The sequence below is a fragment of the Pholis gunnellus genome (assembly GCF_910591455.1).
Source record: "Pholis gunnellus genome assembly, chromosome: 24".
Taxonomy (NCBI): Eukaryota; Metazoa; Chordata; class Actinopteri; order Perciformes; family Pholidae; genus Pholis; species Pholis gunnellus.
The window spans coordinates 4,181,537-4,199,222 of NC_136551.1; the positions used below are offsets into that span (position 1 = coordinate 4,181,537).

The 17,686-nt window shown below is 43.1% G+C and overlaps 1 protein-coding gene across 2 annotated transcripts; it reads right to left on the minus strand.

Moving 5' to 3' along the window:
* Positions 1-4,601: 4,601 nt before the first annotated feature.
* LOC306715113 (voltage-dependent L-type calcium channel subunit beta-4-like) lies at positions 4,602-17,183 on the minus strand (the record flags this gene model as incomplete). 2 transcript variants are annotated; one of them, XM_079185353.1, is made up of 14 exons in its annotated part: positions 4,602-4,862; positions 5,135-5,320; positions 5,623-5,718; positions 6,700-6,851; positions 6,946-7,055; positions 7,324-7,382; positions 8,206-8,286; positions 9,227-9,246; positions 9,680-9,756; positions 10,940-11,067; positions 11,192-11,314; positions 11,460-11,654; positions 15,778-15,861; positions 17,121-17,183. In XM_079185353.1, 14 exons carry the CDS (start codon positions 17,181-17,183, stop codon positions 4,602-4,604), a joined length of 1,635 nt encoding a protein of 544 aa, XP_079041479.1. The 2 variants fall into 2 exon arrangements, with proteins under 2 accessions (XP_079041479.1, XP_079041480.1); XM_079185354.1 differs by lacking the exons at positions 15,778-15,861; positions 17,121-17,183 and adding an exon at positions 14,294-14,338.
* Between the last annotated feature and the right edge of the window lie 503 nt (positions 17,184-17,686).

Genomic DNA, 17,686 nt, shown 5'->3' on the forward strand with positions numbered 1-17,686 from the left:
GGGCGTCATCGCCACACCAGGGTCCCGTCATGAGAAATGTATTATTTATTACTCATCATTCAGCTCGATATCGGTGTTTCAGTGGTTCTGTTGAAAAAAGACGGAACTTGCCCCAGGATCATCCTATTTTAAAGTGTTCTTCAGTATTCATTGAATTGAGTTAAGGGTACATTGCAAACATAGACTGTTAATTAATTCGGCATACCTTTAATGGGGCGAATTTGCCCAAATGTAAACCTGTAGTAGTTAGAAGTACCTGCTTTTGAACACTAGGTGTCAGGCTTCACGCAGGTTTGGAGTTTGGTGAGTTTTATACATCAACAAAACAACATTAATACTGTAGACAACTTTAGAACGACTCTTTTATTTTGAAAAAGAAATGTTTTAAGTCACTTGTAGCTTTGCCTTAAACACAATCAACTCCAATTTCATGTATTTTTCTTTAATTCCTTTTTATAAATCAGAATGGTATATTACGCATGCAATACCGCATTAGCCGCTTAGGTTTTCATCTTCCACAGAGAAAAAAAAACCAAAACATGAAACACAAAAATCCCTTAAAAGTCCAGATGAAGCTGCTTGGAGAAGGGTGGTTGGGGAAGCCACAGCATGAAGCGATGTACACAGTTTGCGGTTGCATAGTACAGTACATGAAGTTCCTCATTTTAAAACAGCATGCCGTTTTTGTATTGCACATCACTGAAACTTTGTATACTGGACCTTGCTGTTGTTCCATGTGTCCCACATGGGTCGCCGTCGTCTCATTCCAGCACATGTATACAGCAAATTAGCATCTCTCAAAGACATTATGTACATTTATTTGTTATAAAAATAATCGCCAGCATATATTCATCTATTACTTTTCTACTGGAATAAATATTTGTTCTTTTGATTATTTTTATTTTTGTCTCTTTTGTTTTACACTTTACCAAATAAAATCCTCCCTATAAACGACTTGTGGTCGCCTTGAGACTTAATCCGTGAAAAAAAAAAAAATTAGCAGGCTGATGAGTTTCATTTGGAGACAAACGTTTGGCTAGAAGTAAATGGGAAACAAAGGAAAAGAAAGCCAAATGTTTGTTTTTTTTATTCTGAGAGTGAGCGTGGCGTTATTTTTTGTTCTGATCACTTTCCATTACTCAAAAATGGGGGGGGGGGGGGGGGGGGGGGGGCGAACGTCTCATCATTTTAGGGCATTCACCAAGAGAGGGATGCTGGGTGTGGAAATCCCTTCTGATTGTTCTCAAGCAGCCCAGCTCCACATTGAGTTTGAGTTTGAATGGAAAATGTCTCCCTGTTCAATCAACCAGTGGGATGTATGCTATGGGGCAGAGTGAGACACATGCGCTTGCTTGCAAACACGACACACTTTTTGCAGTCAGTTTCAGTCCATGAACAAACTGTACGGCAAAGAAATCAACCGATTCTCATGTACGTACCGTGTCTATGTAGAATGATCTGTTCGCTTATACCAGAATCACATTGTGGGACTATTTTTACTTTTTGTTTTTTTTGCTTATTCTTTTGTGCTATACGAGTTTTCACCCCTTTCATCCAGATCTATACAAAGTGATCTATCAGAGAAAGACCTTACACCTTATTTTGCATTTAAATCAATAAATTAAGAGCTGCTTTGCATCACGGGGACATACGTTGACTCTGTATTTAATGTACTTTAGGTTGTTGTTCTTCCATGTTCTGCTGTCAAAGTTGCTCGACTTAGACCTTGGAAATGAGGTCCCTTAAAACTGTGTCAGGCTGTAAAATGTTTGTGGGCGGTCAAATATCTCTCCTCTGTGGGACCGACACACAGCGTGACAGCAGAAGAAGAAGAAGCTCCTCCTGAAGAACAAAAGAGCAGAAGTCTGAAGCCCTGCTAGCAGCCCTGGTTATTAAACTATTTAGAGAACACTCTGTATAGATCCCAAGACAAAAAGAGATCATTACATCTCATCATGTCTCAGGGAACGGATCCGTCTCACCGCACATCGTGTTTGTCAGAAGAAAACGATGGTCTGTGTTTCTGTCCCGTTCTGATATCAGAGAGCAAATCAGGAAAATAATCGCTTGTTTCACTGCAATTTATTTGCCTTAAAAAGTACACCTCCCTGGCAGTGTGCTTTTGTTGAGGCCAGAATATGAAGGAAGAAGCTCGGCTGACGATAAAATACGCGAATTGATTGGCTAAATTGTCAAATGAATTGAGAAATGAATTAGTTTTGTCGTCTTTCATTTGCTTTTTCGCTCAGCTCTCTGGACTGATGATGAGCTCGGCCATTTTTTTTCTCTACAGTACGTCGTCTGCTCAAACAAAGACACACTGCCAGGAGAACACATGAATCAGATCACACACACTCAACTTTCCAGAAGCTAACTCCCTTTTAAAAATCAGAAACATGAGCATCCCCCCCCCCCCCAAAAAAAAGCCCCATTATTGATTTGTCTCCACATGACTCTTCAGATAACTTGTGTTCTTGTGGCTTTCGTAATTACTACATTTTTTGTCCCGCTAAGATAACAACTTAACTATCTAAGTATTTCAATAAACACACGTTGCTTACTCTCAAAAAGGTGAGGAGGGACGACGAAGTACGGAAGACCTTTGCCCTGTGATTAAAAGACAACAAAAAAAAGTGCTCGTTTCAATTTAATGTTCTATTTCGCCAAATGTGTTGTTAATTTAAAGCCCGTTTCAAGGCTAGAACCGCTCACCTGGAGATGAAATCATCCAGTCTTTATCCAAAACTTGATATCTTAAAGTAATTAGATATGTACAGTGTATTATGACAATGACAACAAGTCTTAAAAACTATTAGCAAGCACAGCAGCTCTCTGCTTCCACACAAAGTGCCACGAGGGTCAGGTTTACTCTCGTTAATCGACCCTTTCCAGAGGACTGTTGGGACATTTGTTTCAGTTCACTTCAGCTTCCCACATAACTCAGAGCTCTTCACATCACGGCGACTCTACTCCTGAGTCACGCACTCCACTGAAGCCCTTTATAGCTTTCAGAATGATATGAATCAAAACTTTAAAGTTTCCTGTTGAGCTGTTTCAGTGCATTTAGAGATATCATTTTTCTGTACTTTGGGCCATCTTTTTCTTTCTTTTTTTGGGAGAGATGCGCCTTATACTTCTACAAACATCAACTTGCTTACAGTAGGGTTCTATTTTACGTTTGGAGGGAACATGCTCTGCAGTCAGGACAACATGCCAGCTACACAGAGAATGAACACGATGCAACCGATCCTGCCGTGTCACATTTTGAACGCTTTAATCCCCTGAACACCACGGGGAGGAACTTCAACGGCTATGAACCGATCGCATGACTTAACCGCCATCTGTACCTTTTGTTTTAACGTTTACACGACTCTGATTTCAAATGCTAATAAATGGAAGAAAAAAAAAGCGACCTGTAGTTTGAGCAGCAGAAGCTATTTTCGGTCTATCAAACTAAAGAAACTCTTATTCTTATTCTTCACCGCTGGCAGGGCCAGAAATATCAGAGCGAACGTCCCAAACGGCTCAAAAGCTTCTCACAGCATCGGTTTCCATGCTGGTCCACATCTCGACAACATCAAACGGCATCTCAAGTAGTATTTTGCTATTGTCTTTCACTATCCTATCTCACAGCTATTGCCACCTCTAGCTCTCTAAGTTGCCAGCTGCTAACACACCAGAAGCAGTATTGCCTTCTCCTCCAGTGTTGCCTGAGATCGGATCCCAGCACCATCAGAGTCTGCGCGTGACGGCGAGGGTCTTCACCCAAATGAAACCCTAAAAGCTATGCTACAGAAAAGCTGGCCCCCCCCTTTGCTCAAAGTGACTTTCAAATAGCAAAATAGTTTGGGAATGTGAAGCACCAGTTTTCAAAAAAACTAGCAGTCAGATATCGTCTGTGTGCACACCCCCCCCCCCCCCCCCCCACACACACACGAGCCCACCACCAAACCGACGCCTTTCCGCACAGATTTAGAAAAAATTGGACCTCCGTATCTACACCACATTATAAGAGAATCCAGAATGCTAGGTACAAAATATCAATGAAGTGGACGCGGAGGTTGATCATCTAACAGCATGCAGTAAGCTAAATGGTGAGAGGATTTATACATGGCCCAGGGTATGGGTCAGCAGTCTGTGTGCAGCGGACCTCCCTCCGAGCATGGTGCGATGTCCCGGGGCACTTAGCGGCCCACACACACACACACACACCATCGCCATCTGACCACTATCCGTAATTAGCTTGCTGACACAGGCAGCGAGCAACGATCTGCTGAGGCTCCGTGTTAGTACAATCCCAGAAGGTCCCAGTAACGTGAAGTAAAGGAATTCATTCTACAGCATTAGTTAACGTTGGCGTCCTGAAACCTCGTGACTACTCGCGCTGTTGATTGACGGGAGGTCGCCCTGGCAGCTGGATTAAAAAACAAACACCTGAACGTGACTTTGTTGGACTTTTAAAGAGAAAAATAGCCAGGTAGACAAAACTAATTAACGCAAACCGAAACAAAAAGGTACAATTTTGGGACCGTCTTGGCTCTGTTGCAGCGTTTGTTTTGGAATCTTGGGCCTTTTGGGCCCCGGTGGTGACGGAAGTGGGCTCAGAGCCGGTGCCGGGAGTCATGGCTGTAGCTGCCCGGTGAACTGCGATTGCGATGTGGCTTGTATGCATCCTGATAGGGGTCCTGGTAGTCCTGGTAGGGGTCCTGCTGCTCTCGGCTATGCTGTGAGCCAGACGACATGCGGTTGCGTCCCTTGTGCGCCCGCTCGTTGTGGTAGTTTTCGTCTGACGTCATCAGGTTGCGCCGTTCATTCGGGGTGGAGTGGTCTCCCGTGTGGTTGCTCTGTCGCATTCTTTGGCTCTGCTAATCACGTGAACAGACAAAGGACACCAGTGAGGCTGGAGACAACAGAACTTAACAGAAAAAGAACAGACTAGAGATGAATGCAAAGTACTTCTGAGGAAAAAAAGCAAAGTGTCCGTGTGTATTGCATTGAAACACTGTTATCCTGGGCTTCTCTCTTACCTTTATCCTCTCCTCACACAGTGCAGACAACTCTACAGATACAATGCAAATGAAAACAACACTGACAACATCCGCATAAGGCGCCCTGGGACTAGTGGATTGTGTACCTGCAGTCCAGAGATGCTGGTGGGGTAGGGGGTGAGGGTGGTGGGGCCCAGGTTGCGTCCCAGCAGGGGGTTCAGGGGCGTCGCCATCGAGGTGTGGGTCGCCTTCCAGTAGGCCTCGAGGTATTCGGCGAGATGCTCGCAGGCGTCCTCCAGCTGGTTCTCGTCCAGGATGATGTCAAACATTTCCTGTGAGCGGCAGATGGTCAGAGGCAGGAAGGCAGGTATGAAGCTACCGGTGAAGCCTAAATGATCTCCACACTGACAGTGTAAGAGAGGTCTGTGTGAAGACTTATATAATATTAGTGTTGTACTGTACAGTGTAAACATGCTGATTGATTGGAGTGACCAGATACCTGCTGTGATTGGTTGAAACAGTGTGAACGTTAAATTATGTTTTACAATAAATAAATAATAATTTAAAAAGGAAGAAAAAGGAAAGTAGGAGGCCAACAAGCCATGATAAAGCCGGTACATAAGAATCCACTTACTGGAGGACACTGGGCCAATTTGTCCGCTGCCACGAGCTGGACATTCAGGTGTTTGCTCTGGGACTTCCCTCTGGACTTGACTAGCCTCTGCAGGACCTGCATGACAGGACAGGACAGGAAGGTACACGACGCTCCAGTTACACTGAACCAAAAGAATCGCAGCTTCGACCGCACTCGCGTCGGGGTCGCGCAGCGCTCCCATCATCACGTGAACCGGGGCAAAGTGAACGGATTCTAGTGAGAGTGAGAGACATTTTCTCTGAGTGACGCGTGAAGCTACGGAGGATGTTGTTGTGAGTGCAGAAAGTCAAGTTTGTCAGCATGAATGAGGAACGTTTTTTAATGATTATTATCATTTATCCAGTCTATCTTTATCTTCTATGGACTATAGATCTGAAATAAAGTGACATGCATTCAATCATTTACTCCATACGATATTGCATTTTGTTGAAATAGCCTGACTTCATAATGAGTGCCCAAATGGCAGAAAAAATCTATCTAAATTTATCTTTTTTTTATAGTTTTGCACATAAAAGTAATGCTTTTGGTTGTGGACTGGTCTTACTGGTCAGCATCAGGGACACACAAGTACTCTGGTCATTGCTGTGGTCCCGGTGTTTATAGAGGAAGTGCAGCGGACGAACTCCGCCATGCAAAGATGCCTTGGTGCAGATTTGAGCCTCCACTGAAACCTTGCATGTTAGTCAGTGGCTTTGAAGAACAGTATTTTCATGCTGGCTTTCGCAGGGAACATTGTGTTTGTGCTGAGCTGCTACACCAGTGGAGGGTGGATATCAACCTGACATGGAGACCGTTACCTGTAACGTGACTAGGTGTTCTTGTTGTTTGTCTCCACCAACTGAATGACTCTGTAGGACAGTAGCTGTGGAGATTACATCACATGTTTATATCTCTAATGCCAAGCTTTACTTAGGCCAGGCTTGACATGACAATGAGGCTGATTCGTCCTAAATAAAAACCAGCTGTTCATTTAGTAATCAATTCCAGGTAAACCTGCCACTGAGCTTGTCACAGAGAGATCATGTTTGGCTATGTCCTCCCCCACACTCGGTATACCTTTGGCGAGGAGACTTTGACGTGAACAATTATGGGGGCCAGGGAGGTCTTGAGGAGCTGGGCCGGGTGGTTGATGGTGTCAGCGTCCAGCACCACCAGCTGCAGGGAGCGGGCCAACTCAAAGATCCTCTCGATTTCACTTTGCACCTCAGCTGATGAGACAAACACACAACGCAAATTCAGACATTTGCACGGTTCGATGTAAACAATGGAAATAACTCGCCCACAGTGGGACAGTTTCCTTACCTAAGCTGGAGCGAGTGTTGGATCTTTCGATGATGGCCCTCTTACTGGGGTTGTTGAGCACAGACCTCTTGGCTAATGATATATCAGCCGTGACTCGTGTGATAGATATCCTGTGAGATAAATAAACATGAACAAAATAATGCTGTCAAAGTATTTCCTTGTATAATAAAATGGTTTTCCCCGTAACTTCCATCTTCATGTGGAACAAATGCATCGTCGTCTCTTTTCTAAATATTTTCAAATATTTCTGCAGATTCCTCAAAGACGATCTTATTCAAGTTTGACAGGACATGAGAGCTTACAAATTAGACGACATAAATGTCATTTAAACTTGCTAAAATGCAGCGGTGGGATGATTAACTGTCACATTTGTCTTACCTGCCATCAAATCTGTGCTTGAGGAAGTCGAACAGAGCTTTCTGCATCATGTCTGTAACCTGCATAGAACAAAAAGTAGTTATTGTTTTGAGGATGAAATCTTTTACATGACTTTATTAGAAATGTGATTCATGATTTTATATCTACATTTTATGTTTGTGGCTTATTATTTCTGTCTTATTGTTGTTTGTCTTTCATTTATTGGTTTTGCTGCATATCTTGGCCAGAACAATGTTGAAAAAAGAGGTTAATAGGAGTAAAAAATGCTGAATATTCTAGTTTTACAGGCCACAAACGTACTACTTTGATATTTAGTTGAAGCTCCTCTTCCACAGTCCACATCTGGATCGTCTTCCAAGTTAAAAAATCCTAAATCTAACCTGTTTATCTCCTCCAACGAGGATCAACAGCTCATGTATTCCCCTCATCATCTGTGTACACCACAACATTTATCGTACTGAACAGTGTTGTTCATATTTTGTGCATTCCTTGTCAACAACACATGTATCAACAGAAGTAGAAGCACCGAGACAGTTTAAAAGCCCAAATCTGCCAATCGCACAACATATTTTTCCAACATAACCTCTTAGTCTCCTCGTTAGTCTGGCTGCAATCTGGATGTTACGTGGGCGCCGACACACTCACAATTAACTGCGCCAACAGCGAGCTATTCTGGGGGAGTCGGGGAAAGACGTACAGGACTCATCTCCGTTCAGTCATCTTGTCCTTTTTCGCACCGCTAAACATCACATTTACTAATCTCTGCTTTGTGGGTGTCATTCAGTGGCGCTGAATCACCGCTATATTTAGTGTGTGAACAAAGGCCCCTAAATCAGTGACATGAGCAAACGGATGTTTTCGATTTTCTGATCGGCAGCTCACCTCATAACCCTTGAGCGAGGGTCCCACCAGCACCACAGGCCTCATAGAGGGAACCACGTCATACGGGGGGATGTGCTCCGTCTGTTAACACAAACGCATTTTAATCAGCAGCAAAAAAAACAACAAGACAATGGACCAAAATAACTTGAAGTATTCAGAGCAGGCAGCTGTAATGGACTGCTGAGTCAGCTGACCTTAAATGGTGCACCGCAACATGGCGGTGTGTAGCAGATGATATTGTAAATGATCAAAATATATTAAAAACAAAATGGCAATGTATTAATGTGTCTTGATAGCGTAGCATATTGTTGTATCGTATATACATTATTTGTTTCTTCATAAACAGATTTTTATATTTTCAACACATTTAAAAAAAAAAATTTGAGAGACCAATCAATTTTATTCTATTAAAATATATTAAAATATTCTATTACTATCGTTATTGTTATTATTTCTATCAGTGGACACGAGAATTTTTTTATCCGAATCTGTCAATTCAAACCGCATAAATTCAAGTAGATGTTTCTCAATGTTAGACGTTTATTTTTTCTCCTCGCACCATTCTGAGGACGCATCATTTGAGTCTCGCTGGCTGGCTTTATCCCCACATTTCCAGTCTTTATGCTAAGCTAAGCTAACAAGACGCTGGCTGTAACGCGTACAGGAATGAGAGTGGCATCGATCTTCCCCGCTCACTCTTGGCAAGAAAGAGAATGAGTGAATTTCCCTGAACGTCAAACTACTCCTTTCATGATTATATATCAAATTTGTGTCTGATTTCCTCCAAAACCACCATCTTATATGACGAATGCATGAAACTAATTGTACTGCTTTCCCCAACACCTGATCAAAAGTACGAATATCAAAAGTCACATTTGGAACGGAAGTTGCAGTCATGACACTTGGCATCACAGGTATGGTGATGACTGGGCACTGACATGGGATGTGACATGAGGTTCTTACTTCCTGCCGGTGCTATAGTGGGATGGTACATGAGTGGGTTTTACCGTCACCAACTTACCACTTTCTGTTTCTGCTTTCCTGTAGGAGGGGAGAGAAGACTGTCGTCAGTAGCTGCTGCTGGAGGAGGCGTCGCCATAATATCTCAAGAAACGTTCAAATGCGCTTCACATTCATTCTTAACAAAGGAAACCTAACAAGGATAAACATGTAAAGAGTATTTCTATTGTCCTAAGGTTATATTCACAAAGTCACATGAGTGCAGGGGGGGTTCATAGTCTTGTCGGTGGGTTCACACTGTGGTTAGCCCCAGTCTCAGAACGCCTGCAGTCCTCAACTGGAGGAAGAGGAGGATCATGGGAAAATGTACCAACAACTCTACGCAGTGATCTTATGCTCTATGCAGGGACATGGGAAGGGTTTAGAGTCTTATTGTCTCTACGTTGGTGCGCTGCAGGAAGCTTGGCTCTAAGCTGGCTATTAACAGCCCTCTCCCCCTGTCCGATGTCCTCACCTGCCGAGGATATGAGGGGTCGGATAGAGGCAGAGACCTCATCCTCTACACTGGAAGAAGAGTTCCCTCCAGACTTACTGGAAAAGACAAGAGGGGATGAAGAAAGACAGAAACACACCATGGTATTAATGTGGGAAAAGTAAAGAAGAAAAAGAAAAAAGGCTTAAACAGAAGCAGAAAACAGAACAATATTGAAACTTATATATATTGTGTTGCAGGGTTCAATAAATCACTAAAAGGTAGAACGAACACAAACAGTAAATATGAGCCATCAACTGCAAAAAGGTAATACCGACTTCAACATATGAAGGCCGTACGTTTGTAATTAAGGAGAGTCCTGCATGCTCCATGTGTAGTCATGAGACCTGGGTTTGGCTTTTAACACAGGATGAGGGAATGTGTCCAAAAGTGTGGGTTAAAAAGGCCAAATGTATGCTTGGCTGAGTTCCATTCGGAAGTTGGAGGTCTGAAATTCACAGCTGACCAAAATCCAGAGGTGAAACTTCCCATTTGGATGATGAAAAACGTGCTCCACATGCAGCAACAGCTGTGTTCTTGAGCGAAAGCTATTAGCAAGGACACAATACCAACTCCATGAACAGAACTCCAATTGTTGTTTGCCAAATTTCTTTTTTACAGCTGCACATTGTAACCGATGTTTGACTGTGTGTGATGTGTTTGCACAGTCCGACTAAACTATGCTCAACTATCAGTCCAGCAGAGCTGCATCTTTGAATACAACATGAGCAATCAATACCACATCAGTAGTGGGTTCATTCATTCATTCATTCATTCATTCAACAGGAGAATGTCACACTTTCAGAACATTTAGATTTTATTCATAGAGCGCTTTTCAACATACTGAAAGACGCTTAACGTGATTAATTGGGTCAGTAGAAAAAGTGCAGAATTGCAACAGTGTCGATAATAAGCCGAGAAATAAATGTTGAAGAGAAATAAACAAGGAAATCCGATATCAAAAATAACAAGCAGTCTTGCATTTACCGTTTTACTTTTTCATCTGTAACTCCAAATTTGATCCTGAGTGGCAGAATAGAGCCTCTGTATCTGCACCAAATCATTTAAAATCATTACATATCTGAAGTTTTGTGCCACGTTCCTAATTACTTTGAAAAATAAATGCACAGCAATGACCTCTCATACTCATTTTTTTTCGCGTGAACATTAACTGTTGTGCGAGCACATGATGCTAGTTTATGGGACAAACAGGCAGACGGGGTGTGCTGCTCTGTCACTTACCCTTGGACACGTCCTCTCTTTTGCTCCTGCTGGAGGCGGATGTTCTCGAGCTTCAGAGGGCTGGGGATGAAGCCGATCTCACAGCCCTCTTTCACTAACCGGCCGATCCACCAGTCGTTGTTGAACTTCTGAACACCGCGACATGAAAAGAGGAACGGGACATCTTTGAAATCAAATCTATCATCAAATAAAACATATTCACACAGCAGTACAGCGGGTGTTGTATTTAATTTGAAAAAAGTACACATGTACCTCTTTTATGTGGAGGAAATCCTTGGCGTCAAAGGAGATGGCCGTGGCTGGCACTGGAACATCCTCATCCAGAGCGCCGCAGTAGCTGACGTTGGTCCTCACGGCAAATGCCACAGGTTTAGTCTGGTGGACGGAAACACACAGTGAGTGACGACGAATGCGCATATGCACCGACTTAGGATATCTATCTGCCAGTTCTCGTTCATATTTCCGGCAAAAACATGAACTGGCGGCAGAATGGTTTGGCTAAGTGTCCCAGGTTGGCCACCTTGGCTCTCTCCAGTTGAGTGGTGGCCTGCTGCTCCCTCTCCTGGCGGCTCTGTCCCGGTCCTTGGCTCTGGCTTGGGCTCTGGCTCTGGCTCTGGCTCTGGCTCTGGCTCTGGACCTGGGCCTGCACCTCCCGCTCCTCCTCCAGAGAGACATCTGAGTCTGATGGTCTGCTAGTATATGAATCCGCTGAGCCCTGCAAAACAGTAACCACATAAGCGGCGTTACTGGAACTGTGTCGCCGAGGTACAAACTCCGCTCCCAATCGGGTCGATTCAGCGAGACACTGTTCCAAAATCAAGGACTTAAGGTCGTTGTGTCCACACCTTTTCTGACTTTAAGTGTCTGTCTGAAAAGACAAAAGCACACAAGCTCTTAGGTTATAAAAGGATGTAGTGCAGCTTAATCCTGGACCTGCACAGCACAATGAGGTCCACTTAAGAAAAAAGCTTCTTTATGGGACAAATGGCTGTCGTAAGTTGTGGGTGTCTCGGCGCTCTGAATGCAGAACAGGTGAAATGGATGATGTGGAAAAGAACCGACTGCCAGCAGCATCTCAGACAAAGTGGAATTTCCCCATTCCTGTGCTGTCAGCAGTTTGTATGACCACACACAGCCAATCTCACACATCCAGGCAATCCTGGATAGTGACGACTTGGATCGCTGCTCCCGGAGAGAGACGGAGCGGATTCTGCATCTTTTTGGATCCTGGATGCAATCGTGACGCTGACACACACCAAAAGAAAGCAAGTCGGAATTTATAAGATAGTAAGTCACAATTAGGAGATGCCACACGACATGAAACATATTATTCAGTATCTCACTATCTGACTTTTGAATAATTGTTGTATTCTATTTCCCGCTTTTGTTTTCATGTATTCATTTGCTTTTCGAGGCAGAAATGGGCGGTTTCAACACAATTAATAGCGCTCAATGCCAGAGAGTTGGATTCTTAATGGTGCTGTTGCTTTAACAAAGTTGATTTGTTGATATATTGGAATAAGTTCAGCTACTTTCAAGATACTTTGAAGGCCTTTTTTTTAAAGCATGCGCAATATTATAGCAGCAGGAAGAGACACAATCTGTAAAATGATGATACTTTTATCATTCAATCACATATCTATGTATTAACCGTACACCATTTGGCCAATAAGAGAGGTAAGAGATATGAAAAATGGTATTTTGTGTCCTGTTTAGATTTTTCTTTTGTCTCCTTTCTTTCCATTTTCTTGTCCACCGTTAGGGATTTTCGTCTCATCACTTTAGAGCATTGAGACGTGCTGGACTTGCAGTCGTTCATCCTGCCACTCAGCGAGAATTCCAGTAATGCAACTTTTTCTTTTTTTTTGCTGGGACATGACTGGACCAAGTGCTTCCTTCTGCTGTGTTAATCTAAACAATCAGCCACTAATTATGATTCAATTAAGGAAGACCATTAGTCTCAAGGAGATCAATCAATCTAGTCATCACAGCTCAGCACTTTTCTTGCTTTTCTTACAAAGCTAGCAGCAGCAAGGTCTGACTTCAGCACACTCCTCTTCATCGTGTGTCGTCCAATCACAAACTAAAAAGGAGTGAAATGCTTCTGCTGGACTGATGTGTTCATTAAAAGGGACATTCCACCAATTTTACACATCAAGATCGGTCTACTAGTCACGAGACGTACTGCTTGTAAAATAAGCCCTGATGATGTCATCGTGATGTCATCAGGGTTATCTAAGCTCCAGATGAATTTTTAACAAAAAGGCAGAGAAAGATGTTGGTATTTGCCAGGCAGGAAGGGTCTAATGGAAAATGATACTTAGTTGCATTGTGGGAATTGTAGGATCCAATGTTTTTTATGGTTTAACCCACGCTAGAGAATAAAAGTGAGGACGTCTTAGCCTCTGCTGCTTCTATTGCGAGCAGTCTTTTTTATAATCCGCCTCTCGCAGAGCCGCCAAATTCGTGGGAATGTAACACTGCTGCTGGACTACTAATTTCACAGTCACAAACATAATTCATAAACAACAGATTCCTGTTTGTGATATTAAAAATACACACGCGCACAAATAAAAAGTGTTCCAATTACCCTCCAATAGTTAATGTCATTTTTATTTTATTATAAACCCTTTCAATTCAACACTAACACGTCATTTCGTGCCTCTGTGTGGAAGCTCTGAGGTCGCATTGTGACAGCCGAGCTACTATCCAATGGAGTAGCTTCAGCATGTGACTCATCAACATCAGAATCCACTTAATGACATCACGATGCATGTTCCTCCGAGCCGATACATCACGCAGTCGCAGGGTCAGATGAAAAAATACTCTGCTACATTCTATTTTTCCTTTTTTTTTTCTCCAAGTGATAAATGCAGAAACGTGTCAAATAGAAATGCACCGTTTGATTCGACCATGTAACGGGCCTGAGGGGAGAAGTAGGTGATTAACATCTTTCCATCTTCCTCTGTGAATCACTGCTCGGTCCATCTCTGAGAGGTACAGAGGGTGATGAACACTAAATGGCTCCTCCTGGCTCCGGTGGTCTCCTGGCGTCCGTTCTTACAGGCTTATATCAGCCACATATACGGCACATAACGCACACATCACACACACATACATAACTGTAGCCATCTGCCTAATGTGCACCCCCCACCCCCCTTCACACACACCACCAACACCCACCCACCCAACCCCCTTCCAGCCAAGCATAGCCCACGATCACGCTACACTGTACCGTTGGCTAACCCATCAAAGGCCTCTTATGTGTGTGTGTGTGTGCACAGCTGAGCTACTTTCATCAATAAACACACAGCAAGAGAGCGCAAAGGCAGATTCACACATCCAAGCACTCACCGCCTCCGAGTCTTCAAATCCATGCAGGTACAAATTGTCATACATGGAGGTTTGATATTCCAACGAGCGCCTCTGGAAGAATGAGGGGGAAAAAGCGAGAGTGGAGGCGAAGGAGGAAGGAGGGGGCACCACAGAGAAGAAAAAAAAAAGGATGGATGGGGGGATGACGACAATCCCTTCTCTCCACAGCAGAGAAGAATAATATTAAAAAAAAATCTCCCCTCCCGTTGGATCACGCCTGGTCCACCGGAGGACCGTAGCTTGACGGATGCAGCTTCTCCCTGATCTCACAGTGCTGCTGGCTGGCTCACATTATAGGATGGAGAGGCTCTCCCTGGAGGTAGCCCAATCCTGGCATTTCATTTCACCGGGCGTCCACACACACACACACACACGGACACACACGCTCGCACACACACACCTACACGGACACACACATATACATATACACAACGAGCAGCAGAGGCGGCGGCGGCGGCGGCAGCAGCAGCGGCGGCAGCAGAGCAGTGGATCCTTCCTCAATATCCAAGCCTGATGACAGAGCTAATGTGCAAGGAGCTGATTGGCTGGCTGGCTGTCCACTCAGCTTGGGTGAGCGCTCTCCTTGATTCTTTTTTTTTTTTTTTTAGTGCGGGGAGGTAGCGGGGATCGGGGGAGGGGGATGGGGGAGTAAAAGAGGGGAGCAGCATCCTCCATTCCTCTGTGAAAGCTCATCCTCGCTCAGCTTATTTATGCTCTAGAGAGAGCAGAGAAATACACTGAACCTGGTTCTGGTGATACAAGGAGGTCTGATGAATGTATACGGTGGATCCATGTATTAAAAAATGGCAGTTTATCTCCACTTTAGAATCAAATCATGAGGGACATTTCTATCCTACTAAAGTGAAGTAAATTGCACCTTGTGCACCCGACCTACATGTTTTATTATTTGGGATTTTTCATATTTCATTTATACGGTTAACTAGTCTGGTGGAGGAACACTGAACCCTTCATAGCGCTGGGTATCAAACCCTCATACATAAATGATTGTTTATTGATTCTTTAATCAAATACGTCCTTATTTGAATCACAAAACGTTATTATTTTAGGCTAGATATCATTTAGGCAAAGCTTTTTCTAAAATCATTTTTGCTTGGTGAGCAACTTCAATATTTAATCAATATATTTAAATCTTTTTGTCGACAATAAACTTATCTATTTCATCTTTTACACTCCTTATGTCCAAATGAATGAGAAGTATCATCGTATGCATCATTAACACGGAGAGGCAGCTTCAGTGTTAGGCATCAGGAGTAATCCTGCTGCTGCCCTTGAGCAAAGCACCAGTCTCAGAAATGGACTCGGTTGTTGGGGGCTGTCCACAGTTTCTAAACAGTGCTGCACAAACTCCACAGGGTGCCTTTAACCATTAACAATTTGCACAAAAGGTTAATAAGTCTATTTCTCTTTTTTTACACCCCAGGCCCGTCTTTGCTTGTCGGTACCTGTCTGAGGATGAAACTGGTGGAGGTGGTGCTGCCATCGGACCTCTTGAGTCGGCTCCTCCTGGAATAAGTCCCTCGATTCACCTGAATGGAGGAAAAAAACAAGATCTAAACCAGCAGAAACCCTTTTACAGTTGTTTAATATTATGTTTTTAATAAAGCCACATCAAGCTAATACACAATCACCAGTACAATAAGGTCTACTTTACATGAAAACACATGTAACACGACCAAATGTGGATTGTACTGGATGCTTTTGTATGTTTGCCTTGCCCACTTACTTACTTACCTCCTGACTTTCTCTCCCTTTCTTTCTTTTCCTCTTCCAAAAGTCCAAATATAACCCGCAGAGTTCATCTCCAGGGAGCGAAATTAATTATCTGCCAGTGATTTGCCCCATTTATGTTGGAGTCTCCAGAGTTAATGACAATGTCACTTGTTAAAGAGTAAACCTACTTCCCTGAATTCATCAAAACGGGCCAGTAATCTAGGTCACCGTCTCTCTTTTGTGCCTCTCAATTCAAGCCAACAGCAAAAAGCCAAGAAGAGATATGAAGGATAAAGTTGGCTGTGGCTATGAATAGCCTGCTATTAATATCCGCCTGCAGCCTCCTCTGATCAATCAAGCTGAGGAAAAATGATGTATCAGTTATCTAACATTCCCTTCTTTATATACAGAACCTATACACAGGTTAACACATTAATATACACCTGAAACATCATTTAAATCCTCAAAGAAAACACCAGACAGCATTACATTTCAATACGACGTCAACTGAGCCCACTGTGGGCTCTAAAAAGTCTTTCAGCTGGATGAAGATATTAATAAAAGGATTAACATTACAACATTGTATTACTTTTAAAACATCAATCTTATATTGTACTCAATATGTTCCAACTGAAGGACAAATGTAGACTAAATCAAACTTCTGTGAACATTTAGTACTCAATAATAAGACTCTTTGTATTAAACGCTTTAATTTATAATCATATCACATCATTAAAAACAACGTAGAGACGTTATGAATCTCAAAAAGGTCAAACCAGTTCTCCACATTAGAGACAATATAGTAGTTTAGAAAGTGTTTGTGAAACTATCTCTGCCATATATTATTTACCATGCACATTTATAACAACTGTACATTAAAGAATTTGATATATATCATCATATATATGTCTGAAGATAACACATGCACTACAACAGTGCCAATGTATATAGAATATATATGTTATTATTTCAATACCTACACTTCACATGCGCCTCTCTGCTTTGCAATAGTTACAATTACAGTAGTTATACCTATTTCTGACTGTTTTTTAAGTGAAGCGGTCCATGAACTCACATGAAAGATGGGCGCTTGGATGCCCTCGCCGATCTTGTTCCGTATGTAGATGTGTCGGGACATTTCGGCCAGGACATCGGTCCAGAGGGCTGGCTGCTCCGGTCCGGTCCAGCGGAGGGGTTGCGGGTTCCGGGCTGCGCGCTCCAGCTTCACGCGACACAGCAGAACAACTGTCGGTCCACCTTCGACACAGGTGTTGCGGTGTTTGCTCTCGCTGTGGCTCGCGCTGGGAGGTTTGGTCACGCACACTGCTGCCGCTCGAGCCACTCAAAACCAGATGCGCCTGAGTGATGGGCGGAACTATTTTAGAAATCCGGGGGGGGGGGGGGCCTAAAATGAGTTTTCTTAAAGAGTCACAAGCACAAGGTAACTATTTTAGACATAGTGAGGAATCATTTTGAGATCTTCAGGATACTTTTTTATTAGAATTATTGTAATAATAAAAACGTTTCCAACATTTAATACGGTATGATGGTACAGGTCAGACGACACACACACGTATTGCTGTGACCGTGCCTCTGACCCCTTAACATTTAAAATGTAATAAAGAAAGATTGCATATTTTT